Here is a 21,435-nt window from a genome sequence, read left to right as displayed (position 1 = left end):
GTTCACAGAAAAAAGTTAAAAAAATACTTTAAGAAGTAAGACCTTAACACTTTTTATTGCAAGCTAACATCAAAAGAAGACTCAAAAAGCTTAAAGAACAATCATTGATTCTCTCCATCTCCTCTCCCAATGCTCACTTCATTCATTACCAGAATTAAAACATCTTACCACTATTTTTATCTGAATAAAATATTTTTATCTAAATACTTTAGATAAAAGTATTTAAATAAATACCATATTTATCAAAGAATCTAAACAAACATCAAATTTAAGCACACACATTAACATAACTGACCTACTTGCCTACTATAATCAATAATTACAGCCTCTGTTCATTATTAAAAGTAAATTCAATCTCCATACCTACTATTTTGCCTCATATTTCCACTTGAGTTTATAAATTTCTTTTATTGTATCTGCTAAACTTTGCTTGGAAAAGTTGAAATCAGTGCATCTTTATCTTTTTCAAAAACTGTTTCAGGTTTAGAACTGCCTGTCTTACAACCCACACATTCAACTGAATTCCCTGAGACAATGTACTTAGCTTCAATAACCTGAACACAATAAGGTACAAAATGCCTTTCTTCATTTTTTCCCAGCCCTGCTCTCAAATTCTGTACTAGTCCCTCCAAAATATTGTTATAGGCTAATAGGCAATGTAGTTACACACATTATTTATTCATGCAGCTTAGCACCAGTGCTGCTCTCCACATACACAAGGTATCAAGACTATAGTGAAACACAACAAGAATAACCACAATTGATCATAATGTTCTGATTTAGTTTTTGCACACTTAGGAAAATCCATTCACACTAAACAAACAAAAAATCAGTTTCCTGCTGAAGATAATAATGAATTAGCCCGTGTCAAAAACATGACTTTGGCAAAATCAAACACCAAAATGATGAAACTAATATCAAGTTAATTCAAAGCATATGCATCACCCATGCCCTTCAGCACCAAGAAAATATTTAGCAGAAACAATTGGTTCTCGGGCTCCCCTTGCACATTTCCATGACCATTCCACTTCTGCCTTCAGTAAGGCACAGCACTATGACACGAGCTCCCTGTAACAAAGGGCACCTTCACAAACCTGGGGTTATGCTTAGCAGCATTAAGAATCTAAGACAAATAAGAAAAAGCTCAGTATGCCAACATTCAAGTTCAGTTGTATAAAAAAACATTTAAAGTTTAAGAGCACTCTATGGATCAGAGGTCACTACATGAATGAATGAATCAATTAATTAATGCACTTCTTGCCATTAATTAAGTAATCCAAGGTAATAGAATTAACTGCCTCAAGTGGTTAAAAATTTCCCATAACATAAGAGTATTTGCCAATGTCACCTACACTTGGTAATCCAGTATTTAAATTGCTTGAAGACTGTTACACTCCAAGTTTGTGCAATTTCACTTTGTTTGATACAAAACACAGTGTACATTTCCACATGGCCTATGTGTATTTGCTGGCTCCACAAACTATCCACAGCATTAAGAGTTTATCCCGAATATTATCACCAGGTGCAAAGGTTTAGGAACAAAAAGAGTTCAAATTTTACTGTCACACACCTCCCCCAGCTGTTGCTTCTCGGGGTGATTTCAGTATCTGACATCTTTTCAAACTTTCTAGTATACTTAACTTCCTAATTTTCCTAATCAGTATCTTCTGAATCTAATATGCTAGCAAATCATTCTCACTTATTACACAGGGAAAGGCTTTTATTTTGAAGGTTTTATTAAACAGACAGAATGTTTGCCAGCCAAATCTTCAATGCTTACTAAAAAATGAAAGAAAAGAAATGCAATGGTAAAAAATGTGATGGTATGTGGAAACGCATTTTAACAGGAACTCCAGAAATATTCAGGTATGTTTGATTTTTAATAGGTTACAATGAAATTATTCCCAGAACAAACTGTGATAGCCCTTTTATTTCTTTCCCAGCACTGCTGTCACTCCATTATCTACTTTATTATACGAGTACTCATGCTCCAGTTGGTCTCTAAATAAATCATCCTCATGTAAGTAAGAGAAACTAGTTCCATTCTTAAATTATGAAATTTAGATCAATTTTCTGGCACTTTAAATCAATGTAACTAATGGTCCAATTTCAAATCAATTTGATGCATGTAATTTACAATAAGCATGCACATCTTTCCTCTGAAAGGCTAACAAATGAATTTTACAACGACCACACCATGACTATGATAGGAATTCAAACAAGTTAAGAATGCTCAGCTATAAAGTTTAGGAAAACAACCCTAAACAAATCAACAAGAAGACACAAGCCTCTACCTCCAAACCTTTGAAACTTAGCACATGAGCAGCACATAAAAGGTCAAAGTGCTGACTTCACCACAGTGACTCAAAGGTACTGTCTGTACTGTCCAGCCTCTCTCATCCCCAGAAGTCAGTCATTTTTTTCATGCCTGGTCTACTGACAATTTGAGACACACTGGTACATTTTCCAGAAGTTTAAGAATAGAACTGGTTTCTCTCTCTCTCTCAGTCACCAGAGATACAATAACAACACTCACCAGAAATCCCAGTTCACTGATACTCAAGATCTGGTAGACATAGAAAAAACCCAAAACTATTACAGGCTGAGGAACAGTCATCAAAAAAAATCAAATCCTATACATTAGAGAATCAAGCCTCAGTCTAGATGCTCAAGTTTAACCTCAAAACCAGTCACAAAACCAATCCTAAAGAAACAGCTTAGTACTCTAACAGTTCAAGAAAACTGAAGATGATTTAACAGGCTTCAAAGCAAATAACAAGAACATGAAAATAAAAAGTAAACCTCAGAGAGGACAGTAGATGCATCATCTATCAAATTCCTCCTCCCTTCTGTCAAAACTCAAACCAATTTCTCTCACTTACGTCAAGAGTCAGAGGTGGCAACTCCCCAACAATGCTGCTTATATCACTCACTACCCAGGTGGTGCAAAAGCACAACTATTCCATGTCTTTCTTTTGCTACTCCCAACAATTTTTCTATGTTCTATTGCTATTTAATATCTGTGAACTTTGTTTTACTTAATTGATTTTTCAAGCAGCAATTACTCTGACATCTTAGTATTGCAACTGAAATTAAAAATAGAAATTAGACCTAAAAATCCTGCAGTGATGTTAAAGTCTCTATTAAAACAGTTTGTGCTAAGCCTAAATGCAGAACTTGAACTGCAAAAAGAGGAGCAACCAACTATTACTACTCCAAATTCAGTTCCTGAAGAGCCAACTTTTTATAAAATCTTAACTGTATGAAGACATCCCTAAGCTAACAAACAAGCATTATTAACAGCCAGTACATGCATTCCAGTCCAGTCCTGACCTCTGTCTTTTCTTTAAATCCAACATTAGTGGCTATTCTTTTCCCAGAACAGTGTGAACTCTTCCGCCATGTCTTCACTTATTTTTTTCTTCAAATAAGATAAAAGCTTCAAATGCATTAACAACTATGAGCTCAGCAGCAGCAGCCCCACATTTGCAAGGTTTAACAATGCCAATATAAGCATGCAGATAGCTTGTGGATTGCCCCAACAAGTCCTAGATCTAGAACTCATTTCAAGCTCCTATATGTGGAGCCATGATGGAGCCAGACAATTAGCTGGCCTCAGAAGTAGCCATGCATTGCACAAGTATTTCAGGGCAGCTGTCACACTAGCTCGTCTGCTCCCACAGCCTGAGTTCACAGCAGCTGAGGCAGGTAAGGCCAGCTCCTGGAACATTCTAGCTATTTTGTTATGTCCAAAAAGAATTCAGTTTATGTCCTCACAGATCACTCTGCAATGGCAAGTTAAGTGAAATAGGTGGGGACAGACGAAAAAATCAATTCAGAAGAAGAGGAAATCCAAACCAGACGCTAATATCAAGGCACCTACACAACACATTAGTTCAATCTGTCCAGACAGAACCCAGATTAGCTAAAGGTCTTTTCCTCAAAGGCTAATTCCCTGCTGTGTTTTTAGGATTATACATAACATCCATCTTCCCAACTGGTATTCCTGCATGTAATTCCAGTGAGTCAGCTTAATTAAGCATCCTTCATTTATGTATTAACACTGACTGAGATAACCTACAGTCTACTTAAAAAACAAACAAAAGCAGCCTTCCAAGTCTGATTTCCAGAACTGTAGTAACCCATAGCATTATACATCAGACAATCATGATACTTCCCCTCATCTCCCAAAACCAGCCATAATCTCACATTTCCACTGCAAAGTCCACAGAGGAGGTGAGGTTAAAGCAGAGTGTCTGCCCCCAAGGTAGGGTACTTGGGGCAAATTACTTCCACTCTATCAGCACCAGAAAGAATGAGGCTAACACTGCTTTGTATCCTTGAAGATCAAGCCTGTACCACCTCATTCCAAACCCATATTTGCATGATGAGAGAGCAGGAAGAAAGAGCAAGTCCAAATGAATTCTTCATTCTTATAGGAGAAACTGAAACATCAAGCACAATTTGGAAAGCAGTAAACATACACATCCTGGCTAACAGAAATGTGCATATTAACCTATAATACACTAAATACACTAATTTTATATTGTTCAGATAAACATTTAACACTTGCAAACAATTCTTCAAGATAAACACCAGTTGAAGTCTGCACTTAATTCAATCAAATGTTCTTCATTAGGATCAAAGTTCATCCAATTCAACAAAGTTGTTTTAAATAACGCCAAGTACTCAGAGACAAGTCTTGACGTAATAGGAGAAATGCCCCTACTCTGTTCCCTCTCATTGCATCTTTGGGTGTTTAATGCAAAATTTAACATCTGAATATGTCTTCTCCTATCTCAGTTTATTAAGGACTTAACAAGGAAAAATAATTCATATCATTAACTGTCAAGATGGCGCTTGCAGGATTGTCATTCCTTTATCCAACCAGCTTACCAATTTCAGCATGCTTCATCTTAGATCAGTTTGCATGCCTTAAACTTCCAGACTGGTTTCATCTTGGTTAGCTTCTCTTTTACATTAAAAACCACTCTCCAACAGTCTGCATTTTCTCCCTATCAAGGCTGTTGTCAAGTCTGGGACAACATCCCTATCGCTGAAGTTTTTAAGGCACAAGAGGCAAGCTGTTCCTGGGAGAACGCCAAGATTTCCACCCTCCTCCTTTACTTGTGCACGTGTCTGCACACAGTGAAAGAGAGAGCTCCCCCAGACAGGACCAGTCACAGCACAACTGAAACAGGACAACTCCAGCAATTCCATCTTTCAGAAAGAGTGGAACAACAAGGTAAAAAATGAAAACCAGCTTACAGATTTAACACATCTGCTATATGGATAACAGATGAAGAAAACAGGATATATTATTTAAAAAAACAAAACAGAGGAGCATTATAAGAGGCCAGTTTTCACTCTCCTTAAAATGCATCTATTAAGGATTCTTACTTTTGCAAGGCAGAGTGTTAGAATAGCATCCCAAGATGCAAGAGGTGATACAGGGCACTAATGTGTAACCCTGAGTTCTAACTTCTTTTATATAAGAGGTTGGAAAAATTATGGTTGGGAAAGAAAAGTTGAAATAAATAGATAACTGGAAAAAAGTTGGAGAAGGGACTTCCAATAATCAGTGAAGATTTCTGAATTTACACTACAAAGATGCTGGGTCCTGTTCAGGTGGTATCTTTAAAGAATTGTCTTTATTTATCAAATTAAGCTGGATGCTCTCGGACAATATCTGTTTTACAAAATCTATCACAACTACTGTACATTAAAAATTGTAAAAAAGACATGTTACTACTGCATCTTGATGTTGAACACCCTATCTATATTCACAGTCACACTGACTAAAACATGAGTTTGTGATGTGTTACTTCATTACACTCAGAAAATTAATCTCTAGTAATAAGAATTTAAGTGAGGCAGACCTATGACACACTGAACATGAGAACTCCATGTGGGAATGTACCTTGGATTTCACATTCCTTCAAACAAGGGATCATTCTATTTCACTACTTCATACAGAAGCTGGACAGCATAGCAGCAGTCACATAATAGAACATAATGACCCTCCCACAGGCAGACCAAATAGTCAAGGAAAAAAAACCTGAAAAACTGAGGTGTATCTGGAATCACATACCTAGCTACAGCGATTCAGAAATTTCATCCCAGTTTATTGACACTTTTTTGTATGGCTGATCATTTTTGAGCCTACAGTAAAAAAAGAAGAATTTGAGAAAACCTAGAGCGGTGAATAATGTGAGGTTTTTTCCCCACCGTTAAGTAACATTATTTTATAGTGACTTACAAAAAAATGTGATATAAAGCATGATCAATAAAATCATAAAAGGCATTAATCAAATTCCTTTAATACCTCACAGAGACATGACATTGTCCAATAAATATCCACAGAAGACTTCCAGTTTTCAATTACAAGAACACAGATTCTTGCAGCTATTTGATCTTGCAGATGATCTCAGTTTGTCCCAGGAGGAGGGACACAAAGAAGAATGCAAAGGTAATTTTCCCATTTTTTCTTTCTTAAACACATCATCTTCAGGTATTCAAGAGATGAAGAAAAAAAAATATATCACACTAAAAGTAGTCCATCCAGCTTACAGGTCCATGTACATAGAATAAGATTATCATTGACCAAGATCATCACTTTCAAGCATTTTAGGTCCTTTTCACCACTAAGCAATTTTTAAAAACTTCAGCCAAGTGGAAATTAAAAAAAAAGGGCAAAAAAACCCAAGATCTAACTTCCCATTTGCTCATATCAAGTGGAAAGAGTTACATATTCTATTAAACTATTTAAACAAAATGAAGGGGATTTTCAACTAGAATTATATCTCTTCTGAACCTCGATGCAAGAGGAATGGGTCCATTATTCATATTTTTTGAAATAATGTCCTAGACAGACTTAGTCACTTACTTCACATCTCTTTTCAACCTCTACCATCACAACATCTATCTGCTTCAAGGAGTACAACCTTCAGCCCAACAGACACTCCAAGTATGAGATCAATACCACTTATCTCTGTCATAAAAAACTTTCACATGAAGCTCCAAAGTATGTTGGTCAATTCCTTGTAAACTCCTGCACTTCAGCTTCCAGCAGGGATTCTCCACATCTTCTCCCAAACCCCTCCTGGCCCCAGGAGTCTCCACTGAGACCCAACACTACTGCAGCATGTCCCTAAGCCTCTGAATTTCTTCCCGGACTTCTCTCAGAAATAATCTGTCAACACTTCAAGCCAGCTCCTCACAGTCTAATTCCATCCTGTCTTATCCCAACCTTGTTCTTGATAAGAGCTCCAGGAAGAGAATTGCCTTCTCTTTGAGAATTTAAGACACATTACCTCATATGATTATACACCTACTGTTACCTCAAAAGTATAAGTTGCCATTGACTATGTCTGTGCTGGATAGGGCTAACATCTACAACAGCAAGTAGAAGTAAACACAGTAAAAGAGCTGATGGGTTGCAACAGAAAGGAGAAAAGTTAACATAAATAATATGAAAAAATTACATCAGAAAAAGAAGACTGAAATCTATGCCTGTTAAAATAGAGACTTTGGGACAGGCTGTTTGTTTTTAAAAAGCAAATTTTTAAAAAGAAAGAAAAAAGCTAGCTACTCTCATATTTGAGAATTCAAGTAATAAAAGGAAAACTAAAACTCCAGGACAGATGTAGCATAAACAAACTAAGGTCTTTCAGGTGCAGACTGAGCAAGCATACAGCTTCTGATTTCAGCAATTAATGAACATATCCAAGGAGCAGCCTCTTAATATACCTGCTGAAAGTAAAATGCTTCTAATAAAGAAGCCTGTTTTCTTAACAATGCATATTGTATATTTGCTATATCAACAGCCTTACTCCTCTGCCATGTTCTTGAAGTCCCTTCAAAGAACCGTCCCACCCTCATTCTTCTCCCCACCTCCTCCAGCCCAGCTGCCTGGCTGGTGGAAGGGGAGGACCCGCTGATTTGTGGTTCCCTGCACCGAGGTTTACATTGGCTGTTCCAGTCCATCAGGCCTGATCCTGCTGCAGGTAAAAATGTCTGTGTTCCACCCCCCTTTCCCTACATGCAACTCCCTTCTTTATCAAGCCCCGAACTCGCTGGAGACCTTCAGTAACTTCTTATCCTACACATTTTCTCTCCCCTGTCAAACATGGTTCTGATATTGCCCCCTGAGCGTAGGAGTTATTAGAGACAGACACAGAATAGCTCAATTGGTAAAAGAGACAGGCCATAAATACACAAGATGTCTTGCCAAATCTCATAATTTCTTCTGAAGTCAAGACTGACAACAGCAATAGTTTTCTTAGGTTCTAGGGACTTTCTTTCCCTTCCTCTCCTCTCGCAGGGCTCTAAAAAATTTACCCCAATTGCTCCAGACAGATCAAAATATGTGAATGAAAATGGAAGGGAAAGAGAAAGCAAGCACCAAAAAAAAAACATTTTTAAGGCAGCTTAAAAGGAAATTGGAGTATGTTTTCAATTGTTCATAGCATATTCAAAGATGAATTTCAAAAATTTATAAAGCCATTTTAACACTCAAATCTCTAGCTTATCAAACTGCAATCTTTAAAAGAAAGCACAACTTTTCAAGTAGTTATTTACTTCTTGAAATGCAAATTTGTAAGAAGAATTCATTTTCTCCACCCTCAAAAAAACATGAAGGGCTTTCAAAAGCTGATTTACCTTCTCATTTATACAAGGTAATGCAGTATATTTGCATAAAACAGTCAAAACTTTTTTTTTTGTAATGTAATAGGTAGCTAACTATGTAACCCCTGCCGTTTTAAAAGACAGTCCCCTCGTTAGGAAACCGTTCAAAGTGACAATTTCAGTAACTCAGCATCTCTTTCTGGATAATTAGATGTATTATGAATATGCAGATTTCACACAGCTGATTGGCTTAAATGTATCCCATTCCTCAAGAACATCACCTTCCCTACTAACAACTATATTAGCAAAGGCAGGCTGTCATCCAAACTTGTTTTAAACACTCATCTGCTAAGCTCAAATACAGATCACAGCAGACAGAATTACCTTTGCCCAGTCTTCATGAAGATACAGGATGACTATTTTTCTACTGGTGACCTCTATACATAGGACTTTGTTGCAGCAGATCCTCACAAAATCTTTCAGGGGGACAGGGGTGGAGATTTCATGCAGTCCACATTATCGCAGAAAGTAAGTTAAATAACATAACAATAGCACCATCCAGTGGCAGTATTTTACCTTTGAGATATTCATCACTCATAACATTTAGCATGAAGCAACGTCAAAACAGGTAAGCAGGGTACTGTCACTTCAAATCACAGTTTTTTGAGCAGCCAACATGCAGAGAATACAGGGGTCTTGGTAGGAAATGCAGTACTAGCAAAGAGTTTGAAAAGAGCAAGTGCACATACAAATAACTGGGGAAAAAATACTGAAAAAGCAACAGATATAACACTGTGCAAGTTATAAATATTGCAACATCTGTAATTCAAGTGTATTCTGATACTGAAACCTTCTAATATGTTCATTGAAAGTTGAAAATACTTTTACCTGAACTAGGCCGCTCCTTATTGCTTTTTAGGCAGAAAATTATTCACTGTCTTCTCAGTATATACTTTAAAATTAAAGACCCAAACAAAAAGATAAACCTGGAAATTTCCCCAAAAAAAAATATTTGAACAACGGTACCCTGTGTATTGTACATCTGCTTATCCCTCCCTCCAGTTTTTTTATTCATATTAAGATTTTCCCTTCTATTCACTTGCTTGATGTCCCATTTCCTCAGAAAAACAAGTATTTTATATTTTCAGTAGCAGAGTGGTAGGTAACCTTTACTCATGGTAAGCACCTGTGGCAGAGCCAAAGGAAACCCCATAAAACAATAAAGGGGAAAAGGCTGTTGCACAGTAATTACCAACTGCAATAACCAAGCAACAGAAATAAAGAATGTACTGGTTTTAAAGATATTTTCAGAGTGTTTTTCTCAGAGTAGACAGTAAATAAACAGTCACAAAGTTTAATAGTTCAGTGTCCAACCCTTGACACAGGCACATCCTTCCAGCTTAGGAAGCATTCCCACAAAATGTATCAACCAATAACATTGTGTATTTGGACAACTATGATGGAATGATCTTCCCTTCATTGTGAAGTGGGATATTCACTCTGCAAAGTTTTAACAAAGCTACTGTTTGTTTCTAAACATTCTCATAACTGCTGCTGGAATTCTAACCCAACATTTTTTTCTTAGAATTCAAGAAATCTGTGCAGGACTGTCAACAGATGGAAATTGGTAGGCTTATTCACTGATGCATGCAGACTGATATATCACTGTTGTTGAGTGCTAGAAATGTTAGCTCAAGAGATCGCCTACTTTTAGGAAAGTTCTTAAAGTTAGTTCAGAAGCTTTCAACAAATCTGTGAGAAAATTTGTCACTAAAGTTTAAAATCACAGTGTTAGCTGCTGGAGTTGCATAGCCTGTTTAAATACTCAATTTCAACTTAAAGCACCCAACACATTTTTGTGCTAATACTGAATTTCCCCAAATATTTTTTCCCATAGCAAAAGACTCTGATTCTGCCCTCCAATCTTTGAATGTCCAGTATTGGACCTGAATTACATTGAGGACAAGCAAGACAGGAGCACATATGTGTCTTCAGGGTGTTTTACACAGAGATTATAAATAAGAAATTGAAATTAAGTAATGCCATTATATTGCCACTGTCTGTAGCTCTCTTGCCACTCCCCTCACAACCAGAACCAGTGTCATCAGTTAAAGAGACAAGATCAGGCCAGGACTGACATACTGGGGGCAGGGTGGTTCAGATGCTCAAGTGGCACAGGCAGTTTGTGTCCATCACCTCCCACACACCCCTGCACTCGCCTGTGTAAGGTCTGTGTGTTTCAGCTGCTCAGCAGAGACACTGGCAGCTGCAGCTGCAACTGCACCAGCTGACTCATGTGACCAGAAGGTAGCACAGAATCCCTTGCAGCAGCTGCACTCCATCTGTGATTGCTGGTTGGGGACAGAAGCTGCAGTGCGTGTCAGTTGCTGTTTCCACTTCTTGTAAACAAGGTCATCTGATCATACAGCCACAACAGCATCAGGGCAGGAGACACCCTTCAGAATAAGCAGATGGCTCCATCCTTTCGGGCACACAGCTCCTGAATGTGCAGCAAGTTTCCCATGCAATTTAGAGCCAGCTACATTCCGTTTGCTTTGGCCACAAATCCATAAAATTACAATCTTATCTGGTACAAAGCTTCAAGAACAAATCAATTTAGATGTCTGAGAGACAATTACATGAGACAATGATTATTGAACTATATAAGTATGTAGATCAGACAATATTTCCTGGCAAGTCTTCAATACTATTCATGAGCAGGAAGAAAGCAAAACAAACATATCTCTCTGCAAATGCAAAACTGAACATCCATACCAAACACATATCCTTAAGACTGCTAAGCAGAGGCTTCCAGCTGTCCTGATTAAATCAGATGCTCAACTTTATGCAGCCTCTTCCATCACACTACTAAAATGGCTAGATTCTTAATATTTTCCTCACACTGCAGGCTACTCTGCTCTATGTTTTTGCCTATTGGGGTGCATGGGTGCACAGAACCTTACCCTAGCCAAAATATATGTCCATGTTCTCTTTGCACACAGCCTTGTCCTACGCTGTCCTGGCTCCCCTGCTTAGAACCACTGCCTTTTTACCCCCATAGCAATTCCTGTGCATCCTGTAATCCATCCAACTCCCTCTTCACTGTTATGGGCAATAGCTCTCTGTTCCATCCTGCAAACAAACTTTTCAGTGGGAATGAAGGAGCACACCATTACAAGTAATGTAGTAAGATTGCACTGTCTCCACATGACATCTTACTATTTCCAAAGACCCTTGGAGACAGCTAGACAAATATCTGCCAGGAATGACAAAGATGCATCTCTAGTTGGATTGGGGGATTGAAACTAAATGATCTCTTGAGGTCTCTTTCTACAATTCTATGAAAGGAAAGGCAATTAATGGGCAGCTACTAAATTATTTTCACACAAGCCATTTAATCTGCTCTGATAGATGACCACCTTTAAAATAGCAGAATTCACTATTCTGAGCACTAATTGGTACTCTTGGGGCTAAGCTTAACTCAGAAAAGACTGAATGGGCAATAGAGACTTATTGTTCTCTCAGTTGCTAACAAACCCTACACTTTATTTTACATTTTATTTGTGGTGATTACATCTCTAAATGAGGATACTTTTAGAGCCAAATTAGCAAAGAGAGTGATACTGCATTAACTGCTTTGGAAATGGAACATCTGATGCAATTCTGCCATTTTTATAACAGGGTAAAAAGCAGGACATCAGTGGCCATTCTCTGGCAAGTCAATTCTTAAGAGCTTCACTAAAAAAAGACTTTAAGTGAGAAAATTGAAGTCCCAGCACAGGAAGAATTGATACCATGTTATTAATTGCACACAAATGTCACAACAATAAAGCTCATTACCTGATTATTTAGGAAAAATTCTGGAATTATATCCTAACTATGTCTCTTATGGAATTATGAAAAAATAATATGCAATAAATACACATACTTTATTGATGTAAACAGAGCAGGCAAACACAAGTGCCACCAATAAATAAATTCTATTCTTAAAATCCTAAGAGTTCACAAAAGCCTCAGGCTACTCAAAAATCAAATGAAATGTGCCTGCATTTGGAAATTCAGTTTTAGTGTATTTTCTGTTACAGTAATTTTTTTGGTCACTAAAATGCAAAACATATTGGAAGTTTAAATTCTCCATCTACTCTCAGGATCATAAAAAAAATTACTAAGAATTAAATAATGAACATTTTTATTCTCTTTGGCATTGACCATTGACTTTTAAATAATCATACCAGCAACACATTAAAAACCAGAACAAAATCAAAACTTAGCTTAGAGAAGAGATGATTACACTCTTATTCCGGGTTTTGCAATTTCACTTAACCAGTTAACACAGCAATCTGAACATGAATGATGTTTGTAGTCTGAATGACACAAAAAGCCCTCCCAAGCCCCACCTCGCTCAGGTGTATCTCATCTCAAGCTCAAACTGCACGCACAGGAAATTTGCATTTCTTACCTCCACTGGTTTTAAGGAGCCTCAGTAAAGCAGTAAGCCCCCTCAACTCAGGCTTAGAAGTGTTTAAGCAAAAAGATAACAGTGCACTGTCAAGTCCTTTCAAGTGGTTAAAAGCTTTAGACATTTTACACCTTTTACAGCAGGTTTCAAAGAGCCACCAGCGAGGTGGCTGCTGCTCAAAGCACCCCCTCAGCTGGTGGCACTCCCAGCACTGACCGCACCCTTTGCCGGGGCTGCCCAACAGCACCTCCACTTCAACAGCTTTGGTGTTATGTCATTAAAATCAGAACAAAATCAGAATTAAAACAGCATCTGCAACAGAAGATTATCTGAAGGCTCTCCTTCACACACTGTATACATAAGGCAATAAAATTAATATAATTCCACAAAATGGTTGGGTGAGCATTAGCTTTTATTCTGATTCTGGTGCTATGTCTGGAGGACTGCAAGCAGAATACATGTAAGAAATACAATAAGAGAATAGAATAAAAATCCCATGTTAAATTCTCACTCTTTGTTTCAGAATATGCAGTTTTTGCTGTGTAACTTGCAGCTTTAAGTTAAATAATTAGTCTGACAGCTCAAAACCATCCCACAGCCATCTTTAATACATTCTCTTTCTAAAAGACACTAAGACAAAGTATCTTCTAGGGTATTAATAATTTCTAAATTTTAGAAAAATCTCACGTTTAGTGCTACATTGCATAACAAAAATTAATACTCTCGAGACATATCTTGTCCAATGCTAAACTATGCAGTAAAGATGCAGAAACCATAGCTACCTTAGCTAAAAAGCAGCAATCCCAGGAGATTTTGCATGTTCTGTAGCACAAGACTGCATCTTAGTCTAAAAAGAGTGCACCCCATCCTCTATTGGAAATAAAGCACTACAGTGACAGAAATATGCAGCAGTATGGAAAAAAAAATCATTCTGCATATTCAAAACTCAGTCTTCAAATACATCTGTCACTGCACACAGTCCCATCACTACTGCATTAGCACAACACTTCAATACCAGGAGTCAGTGCTGTGGAAACATTAACACCATTTTTTAACAAGTTGTATAAATAAGAAAAGTGCCAAGAGAAATCATAAGGGAAGTCATCTTCTGGACAATCATGTCTTAGCCCAAACTGCATTTATTGGAAATGAGCCCCAGGAGGACAGGAGGGTGCGGTCTGTGAAGCCTTTGCTCTGCATGGGGTGAGAGGCAAGCTGAAGTGCTTTACAGGAGTTCAGATCACTTGAGCCTTCCAAGTCTGAGAGTTCAGTTCAGGTCTGTGGGTTCTCTGCTCAGTTTGTGAAGGAGGGTGAGCTTAGGAACAGGCAGCAAAAGGAAAAATGTTATTTCCTTGCTTTAAAGCATGTATGTCTAGTACACACTGAGGAACAGTAATCACTGTCAGGAATACTATCAAAAAGAAAACTGGCCTCATTAGCTTACTACACAGAGGAACCAAATAGGTGGTCCATGTCAGTCCACCTACTCCTGCACAAACTGTCAAAGTAAGAAATCATTACAAGAGATCAATTTAATTCAATAACCAGTACTGTGAGGGTTTCTGTAACCAATTAAATTTGAGCTGGAATATCGGAAAACATCTTTCCCATGAAGGATCTTTTGAGATCTCTTCTGTACCACCTATGATAAGGCTGTGGTAATCAAAGCAGATGACACAAGAAAACCTCTACTGAAGGTAAGAGAAGAAAAATTAATATATGTGAATTAGAGCAAGAGTACAGAAGAACAGTGAATCTGACATTAGGAACCTTTAACAAATAAAGATTCAATCCTTTAGCAGCAGTTTTTACACTTTGTATGTCACATACACGAATATTTTGGATTCTCCTTTGGCTTTCATAACCATCCTTCTCTCTCCCCTGCAGCACTTGTCCTTCCCACTACCATGGAAGTCTTGTATCCCACAACAGCCTCAGATAAGCATCTCAGGCTACAAAACCAAGCTCCCCGGAGGAGCATAAGCCTTGCTCTTAACTGCCAGCCATAGCTGTTATCAGAAGTTTTCTTCTATTTTACATCAAATAAACACTGCACCATGCAAGAATGAATTGACTCTGATTTCCAGGAGCCATTTAACAATAGAGACTATTCTAATAGAGCCTTTAAAGCCACACAGCAAAGTTGGGCTTCAATGTACTATACACACAAAGGAACATGAACAAGAGGCAGGAGGCTCAATTAAAACAATGTACTGATACACACATACAGTTTTAAAACACTGATGCAAACTGCTTACCACCCTGAACAAGTATTGTGCAGGTTACTTATTTAACATCTCCAACAGCAGGATGCAAAATGAAATTATATACTAAAACTAACTTGAAATTTTTTATTTTAAATTTAAGCATATGTAAAGACTGCTCCATGAAAGAAGTTAAAAGTATTTCTGCTATAACTTGGTACCTTAACTTCTAGAAATTTTATGCAGGACTGCCTGTGACCAAGAATTTCATGAGCTGATTTCTATACTGCTTATTTGCATTGGTGCTGTAATTCAAAATAATTGCATGAATGGTGGACATCCAGAAAAAGGAAGGAAAAAACACAGAGGGAGTAATCTGTCATAGAAATTCTGTAGCTAACCATAAATCATTCCTTTTCCACATTTGACTCAAGCTTTTATGTGTGTACACAGAAGTGACAAAACAATTCGGGAGAAATTAAACTGCAATTTAAAGTAGTTTCTACAGAGGGAGCCAACAACTCAAGGAACTGGATGAAGAAAACATTCCAGATCAGTACAGTGTTCTTCCCATCCATCAAGATCATTCCTTACAAGTTTCTCAAAAATAGACAGCAAATCATGCAGATTCTTACTCCACAGAATCCCTAAGTACTTAATGGAAGTTTAATTAAAGAAGTACTTAATTACATGTCATGGAACAATCAGTCAATATATACAGAATTTTATTTGCTTTGGGAAAAAGTGGCAGCTTAAGAGACTAGTCATTCTAAATTACTCTATTCATTAAAAAGAGAAGTTTAAGAGTTTTCCTCTAAAAACTCAAATATTTGATTTTGTAAAAGCAAGTATCAGTTGCACAGTAGTAGTGACTTTTACTGACGTTTTCAGACAAAACTCTCCACCTCGAAACAGGTCAATATGATATTTGATTTTTTAAAAAATGAGGAAGGAATCTAAAATAAAGTCGTGTAAAGGTGGGAGCTGGCAGGTTTTTTCATTAATCTGAGCACCTTGTAATAACTGCCATAACAGTTTTCCACATTAATTCATTGCCAAATCATATTTCATAATATATATTAATCTACTCAAATGTAATTACAAGTGAGGCATATTATATGGAGTAACTCAACAGCTGTGACAGATTCATATATCACCTCATCCATACAAATCACATATATTGTCAGCATATATGAGAAGGCCAACAAAAGACTTAAAGCTTCATATTTCTGATATTTTACTCTCTCTTCCCCCTGCTTCCACAAACAACTTGCTACCCTCTTTTTTTGTCCTTAGGGGGGAAAGAGGATGGATAAAAAGCAAAGGTATTTTAGAGAGAGTTCAGCCCAACAGGACAAATCCTGCACCCCGCACGCAGGGAAGGATTTCTGCGAGCGCTACCGAAGACAAAGCGCGCCCTCTAGTGGCACAGAGCACTCGGCTGTGTCCCGAAGCGTTGGGGGGACAGCGGCGTCCCGCCGGTGACACAGAATCCACGGCTCCTCCCTGCAAGCTGAACTTCCCATCACACACGGCCGCACTCGCACTGTGCTTGGTCGAGTCCCATAGATTTGTACTGAAGTACTGTGATAGACAGTCACCAACACGGGGTAACCCCCCCGCCCCCAAATACAAGGAAACTGCTCTCAACATTCCTGTGACATGGTTTTAATCCCTTTGAGATCCTTGAGCTCTCTGACATACCCAGACTACTTCTAAACCCCTACTGTAGATTTCTCTACTCTTTCCCAAGCAATAGAGGCCCCCTGTAATCCCCAAACATCCCTATTATGACTCCAAGATTGACCCTTCCACTTAAATATCTATATATTGCCTAAGCAAAACCAGAAAATACGCACACACCGCCTCCTGCCAGATGTTACAGGTAAATCAAAACTCCATCAGTCACCCAAACAGCTGTGCTCAAATTTAAGAGTCCCTCTCTCCCTTGTTCAGTTTCACTATGAAAAATAGCAAGTATGCAGGTAAGAATGAAATCCCTCTCAGCTAAACAAATCCCCCTCAGCCAAATTTCAGCAAAGCAACACATCTGCTCTCTCCCTTCTGACCAATACATCAAAAATGGACTGAAGAGAAAGAAAGCTGCTATTTATCTTCTTCCACACTTCATGGTCTTGATCTTTGAAAAATAAAGCTTAAAAAATGAGAAACACAATGTGTATTCCACATTTCTTACACTCTCCTTCAACTAACTTTCCAAAATGTCCCATCACAGCCAAAACTGCTTAAGCACAAGTTTATAAAACTGTTCAACAAGGAGTCAGTCAAAGCTGCACTAAAACAAGTGTTCTGAAGCACTGCTTACAGACTCAGTGGTACTACTGAACTCCAAGCAATGTTTTTAAAACTCACAGTGACTGTATTTCATCACCTGTATTCATACAAGCTAGTCGAGCTTCCAAAATTTGGCTTACAGCCCCTAGTTTAGTAAAAGAAAATATTAATAAGAAATCCCAACTCCTCTGTCAACACTTACTCTACACAGTGAAGCTGAACTCTGTATTAAAGTATTCCTACTTTAATATCAAACAACTTCCAGCACACCCCATCACTGGCTGCACCTAGCCTAAATTTATTCTCCTAAAAAACTTTTGATGTGGAACCATAGTAAAACCAAAAAAAAATCAGCCTGGGCAACAGCATACACAAGTCTATACTTGCTAATATGACCTTCAGTTAAAGCCAATCAGGCCAATTCTGAGAATTAAAAAAAGAAACTCCTGTGAAAGGACTATACAAAGGGTCAGGAAAAATATTTTTTTCTCAGAGTTTATATTTTTTTATTGTTCTGAGAAGGAGAAAAAAATATACACAACGGCCTCACCTTATTACGTCCGAGTTTCCCTAGCAGTCCTGCAGGACTCAGAGCTGAGGGGATTAGCTGGGTTAGGGAAGGTGGGAAACACCTGCAGGACATCCCTTGAGCCACAAATGCTCAATACTTCCCTTGTAAAACACCAATGCAAACAGAAGACACCACCTTTGTTATTCCCTCTGCAGAACAGCAGACTCCTCACTGAAAACAAGTGTGTTGCTCATCTGGATCCTTACAACATGGGCACGGCTTGGCTTGATCACCAGTGCTGATGGCTCCAACTAATCTGCCCATTTTAATGGAAACAGGCTGAGCTGTGGGACAGTACCTTGCACCCTTCATAAGGTATATTCAGAAATTGGGGGTGGGGCAGGAGTAGATATTTCCAGCTAAATTCTGAAAAGAATGCATATATGCCCAAACTTAACAGCTTTAGTGCAAATAAATTGCTGTTAACAAAAGAAGTGTACACAAAAAGAAAAGACAAATTCAGAAGGCTGCTACAGTTGAAGTGCATTGAAAGCAGGGGGGGGGGGGGAAAAGGTGATCTTTCATACCTTTGTGCTTAAAATAGAAGTTAAGCATGATGCCATGCCTGTAAACCAATGCCACTCTTAGTGGCTGTACTTCTCTCTCCAGATAACTAAGACTCAAGGACTAAAGGATCAAGCCAAGTCAGGGTAGCAGGCTCAGTTACCTTTGGAGGTAAGGAATTCATTACTGAACAAAATTTACATTTTTATCAACAACAGCTATACTGAAGTATCTCTGAGAAACTGAAGGACATTTGACAGTCAGATAAATCACCATGTTGGATTTTGGATGAAGAATGCCAAAAGAAGTCTTCTTTACTACTAAGGAAGCCAATATAAAAGCTTATGACATTTCAAAGACTGAAAGATAAATTATTTTAAGTAGGAGGATTTTGGAACTGAACAGTAATATGTAGAAACTAACTTTGTATTTGACTTTAAAACATTACAATAGGGTCAGGAGAATACCTTAATTATAAGGGCACTGTACTAAGAATAAATTTATAATCACTTCAGCAACAGTTACTCTAGCAGTAAGTTGTTTTTCATGTTTCTTAGAACTGGCATTTCTTTAAAATACGAAAGTCTATTTAACATCAGAAAAGGTTAATTAAGTACCTAACAACTCATCTATAAGTTAAATCAGAGACTTTAGCTTGCAGGACTGAAAGTGCTCTGAAGTTCAACAATGTGCAGCCTGTGGTGGTCACATGGGCCAAGGAGAAGAGTACACAGCATTAGAAATGTTCCAAAGGTCTCTCCTGAAAACAACGTGACACTGACCTCCAGGAGTTTTTTTCCCTGGTCAAGTATCCAGTGACATTCAAGATGACAAGATCAGTGGCAAAAGCATGTTCAACCTCTTTCATTATACCTACCAACATATAAATAATCTCAGGAGCTAATGCAGTGTGTACAACAAAACACTAAAGAAGGGTTTCTGTTGCAGCTGATCCATGTAAAACTTGAGTTTTACTGAACTTTCTCTATTAAACAAAATTTAATAAAAAACTACTTGAATAAAATTAGTTCAGTCCTCCATTTAAGAAGTGACTATGCTGTAAACATATCAATAGTAAGCATGCAATTAACTAATATGCAATAAACCTATAATAAAAAGCTAAAAGAGAAGTACTTCAAATTAAATATCTCACATCAAAAGGCTCAGTTTAATCAGTATCTATTGAACAAATAAAGCTTGTGTACACAGAACAACTTGTACTGTCCAAAATACAGACCTGCATGTAATTTACCTTGTGTGTAACCCCTCTGCATTTTTTCTGCAGTACTTTTAACACTGTAGCTCATGGCATCTAAAATGGGTTAATGGATTAATCAAAGCTATGCTGTCCATAAGTGTTCTACCACTAGAGAGTGTGCTCTGTATAAAACCAATCTTATCATTTATCAAAGGAAACTCATGTTGCCTGTCTCTTGCCTGGAGCTCAAGCAGTTTTAATGTCACAGGTACATTACCATGATGTACTAACTCAAGTTAAATGTCTTTTTCCATCCTCTGAAAGAACATGGAACATTTGGTTAGTAATTAAATCACTAAAGCTTTTGGAAAAAAAAATCTTTTCCAGAGGAATTGAATCCTTGTTGCCAGAATATATTTTTACTGTTTGAAATCTTTGACCTTTCTAAAAACATCCAAAATTTAATATGAGAAAACTTGACAGCTATAGATGTGAATTCATCTGAAACAGGTACATTACCTTACACGAGGATAAACTCCATAAGTCTTCTGGTATATCATGAAATAATGCAAAATACTGCAAAACAATGCTAATGTAGTAATGGAAACAAACAGTTATGTGCAAGAGCCTAAAGTTTAAAATAGTAAGGAAAAAAAGGGATGTTATTTTTATATCTAAGTGTGTAGATGAACACAAAATGGACCAAATTCCCCAGTATCTCTATCCTGAAAGAGAGAAATGTGAAAGTAATCCTAGAAATCTGTAGCTAATTTAGAAATGAACGTAGGCATTTAGGATGAACATTTACATGGTGCATTTAAATTGCATTAGCACCAACTGCAGTTAAAGAATTTTTAAAATAAATCAATGAAAAAAGATTTTAAAATCTCTTTTCGTAACAATCAGTCTTCAGACAAGCTTTGCAAGTTACAGCAGACAATACTAAAGAGCAAAAGCTAACATTTTTGCTTCAGGTATTTTACAATAAGACATGTATCTACATTAAAAAGTATACAGGTAACATGCATGTATATCATCACAAAAAAGCTTACAGTTCTTTGTGCTTCTCCTCTGCCAAAATTTGGTCATTTGGCTTCAGCCCATACCTTGGGGGGAAAAAAGAAAGAAAAAACACAAAGCAGTTACTCACATGAGAATATGGCCATAAAATGAATTTTTACAGTTTCAAATTATTAAACTATGTGTTTGCTGATTCAGATACAGGTATTGCAAAGACAGTCACAAAATTTTCTAAAAACTTGTAACATGTTTATCAAAGTAAACTTAACATCACACAAACTTTTGCTTTATATGTTGGCTTCAAACTCCACTGGACACTTTGGCTGACACTATCTACCAAAAATCACTGCACTTTATACCATGAACCATACATTGATCTTATCATTTGAATCTGCCAAAACATGAAAGGGAAGATTACAGACAATAGAAACACTAAATGTGGCTGTAGGGTTTCTCCCTGTACCAAATAAAACTATTGAAATAAATACCAAAATAATTCTGTAGAAAAAAAATATACTTTAACAACAGGCTATTTAGGGAAACTTCTGCAGTCCAT

General features: G+C 37.4%; 1 protein-coding gene across 2 annotated transcripts in view; it reads right to left on the bottom strand.

Moving 5' to 3' along the window:
• The window catches only part of ADK (adenosine kinase), a 266,323-nt gene that overhangs the window by 211,278 nt on the left and 33,610 nt on the right, over nucleotides 1-21,435 (bottom strand). For both annotated transcript variants that reach the window (XM_063163823.1, XM_063163825.1), the window contains exon 3: nucleotides 20,912-20,965. In XM_063163823.1, coding sequence (XP_063019893.1) covers nucleotides 20,912-20,965 — 54 coding nt within the window. The remainder of the gene's footprint in view (nucleotides 1-20,911; nucleotides 20,966-21,435) is intronic.

The sequence above is a fragment of the Melospiza melodia genome, chromosome 9 (assembly GCF_035770615.1).
Source record: "Melospiza melodia melodia isolate bMelMel2 chromosome 9, bMelMel2.pri, whole genome shotgun sequence".
Taxonomy (NCBI): Eukaryota; Metazoa; Chordata; class Aves; order Passeriformes; family Passerellidae; genus Melospiza; species Melospiza melodia.
This window is presented reverse-complemented; position numbering and strand designations above follow the sequence as displayed.